This window comes from Gavialis gangeticus, unplaced genomic scaffold (genome assembly GCF_001723915.1).
Source record: "Gavialis gangeticus isolate Ggan-Ray unplaced genomic scaffold, GavGan_comp1, whole genome shotgun sequence".
Classification (NCBI taxonomy): Eukaryota; Metazoa; Chordata; order Crocodylia; family Gavialidae; genus Gavialis; species Gavialis gangeticus.
Genome location: NW_017729031.1, coordinates 42,673,619 through 42,675,289, shown reverse-complemented (window position 1 = coordinate 42,675,289; position 1,671 = coordinate 42,673,619). Strand labels below are relative to the sequence as shown.

At 71.0% G+C, this 1,671-nt stretch overlaps 1 protein-coding gene across 1 annotated transcript in view; it reads left to right on the top strand.

Moving 5' to 3' along the window:
- Positions 1–1,445, top strand: part of ABCB6 (ATP binding cassette subfamily B member 6 (Langereis blood group)) — a 24,662-nt gene extending 23,217 nt beyond the window's left edge. The window contains exons 15-17 of the mRNA XM_019522826.1: positions 756–930; positions 1,106–1,218; positions 1,332–1,445. Coding sequence (XP_019378371.1) covers positions 756–930; positions 1,106–1,218; positions 1,332–1,445 — 402 coding nt within the window. The remainder of the gene's footprint in view (positions 1–755; positions 931–1,105; positions 1,219–1,331) is intronic.
- The last annotated feature ends 226 nt before the right edge of the window (positions 1,446–1,671 follow it).

The following is a 1,671-nucleotide window of genomic DNA, read 5'->3' as shown; positions in this document are numbered from 1 at the left end:
CCTGCGCTTCCAGGCCGGCCGCGTCGAGTTCGAGAACGTGCACTTCAGCTACGTGGCCGGGTGAGGGGGCGTGGGCAGGCGTGGGGGCGGGCAGGCAAGGGGCCGGGCCCTGCCAGCTGCCCCCAAGGCCTGGACTGACCCCTGCCCGCCCCCAGGAAGGAAATCCTGCAGGACGTGTCCTTCTCGGTGATGCCCGGACAGACACTGGCGCTGGTGAGCGCGGCCCGGGGGGGCCTGGCTGTGGGCGGGGGCTGCTGGGACCAGTCCAGGCCGTGGGGGGGGCCCGGAAACAGGCCTCACCCCTGCTGAGCCACAGCCCGCAGTGCCCTGGGCAGGCAAGGGTTGACCCCCAGGCTGGGGGGCAGGGTAAATCGGCCCCCTCCAGCCCCCAGGGTTTGGCCGTGCCTGCGGGGGTGAGGGCAGCGTCCCTGGCCAGCCGTGACCCTGGCCCTGCTTGGCTCTCCCGTGTCCCCGCGCCAGGTGGGCCCGTCAGGCTCGGGGAAGACAACCGTCCTGCGCTTGCTCTTCCGCTTCTACGACGTGGGCAGCGGCTGCATCCGCATCGACGGCCAGGACATCGCCAAGGTCAGCGCCACCACGGCCGTCCCGGGTTCTCCCGAGCAGGTCTCCCTCCCTCCACCGCCCCGTCGGTGCCAGCCCCAGCCCACAGGTGTCCAACCTCCCCACCCCCCTGAACGGACCCCGGGGCTGGGGGTGCCTGGGCGCAGGCCCGGCTGACGGCCGGCTGCGGGCAGGTGCGCCAGGCGTCGCTGCGCGCCCACGTGGGCGTGGTGCCACAGGACACGGTGCTCTTCAACGACTCCATCGCCAACAACATCCGCTACGGCCGCGTCGGCGCCACCGACCAGGACGTGCAGGCAGCTGCCTGTGCTGCCGACATCCACGACCGCATCCTCTCCTTCCCTGACGGTGAGGCCGGAAGCCCACGGGCGCGGAGCGGGCACCCAGGAGCTGCGCCGGGCTGCGGGTGGCGGAAGCCGGGATGGTGCCCCAAGGGCATTGGGGGAACGCAGCTGAGCGCCACCTCCCTTGCCCACAAGCCCACCCGTGGCAGGGGCACGGTGACGCCCGGCTGTGCCCGCAGGCTACGACACGCAAGTGGGCGAGCGCGGCCTGAAGCTGAGCGGGGGTGAGAAGCAGCGTGTGGCCATCGCCCGCACCCTCCTCAAGGACCCCGGCATCATCCTGCTGGATGAGGTAAGGGTGGCCCCCATCCCCTTCCTGTCAAGCTGTGGCCTGTGCCGGCTGTGCCTGCTCTGTGGCCTGGTGCCACATGACTGCAAGGCCCCTACACGTCCCTGTGGCTCCAGGCAACGTCGGCGCTGGACACAGAGACGGAGCGCAACATCCAGGCATCACTGACCCGGGTCTGCGCCGACCGCACCACCATCGTGGTGGCCCACAGGTGGGTGGGCTGGGACTAGGGTATGGGGTGGCTACCTGCTTCTAGCCTGGCGCGGTGGAGAGCCGAGCGCGGCCTTCCTGGCCCTGGGGTGCAGCACCCGTGGGAGGCTGAGATGCGAGCTCAGGTCGCTGTTGGCATTGGGCTGGGAAAACGGGGGTGCTGCCCCAGTCCTGCCTGGTGTCTGGGGGGAGACACGTCTGCACTTCACGAGCAGGGCAGCCATGGGGGAGATGCCAGGGCTGGGT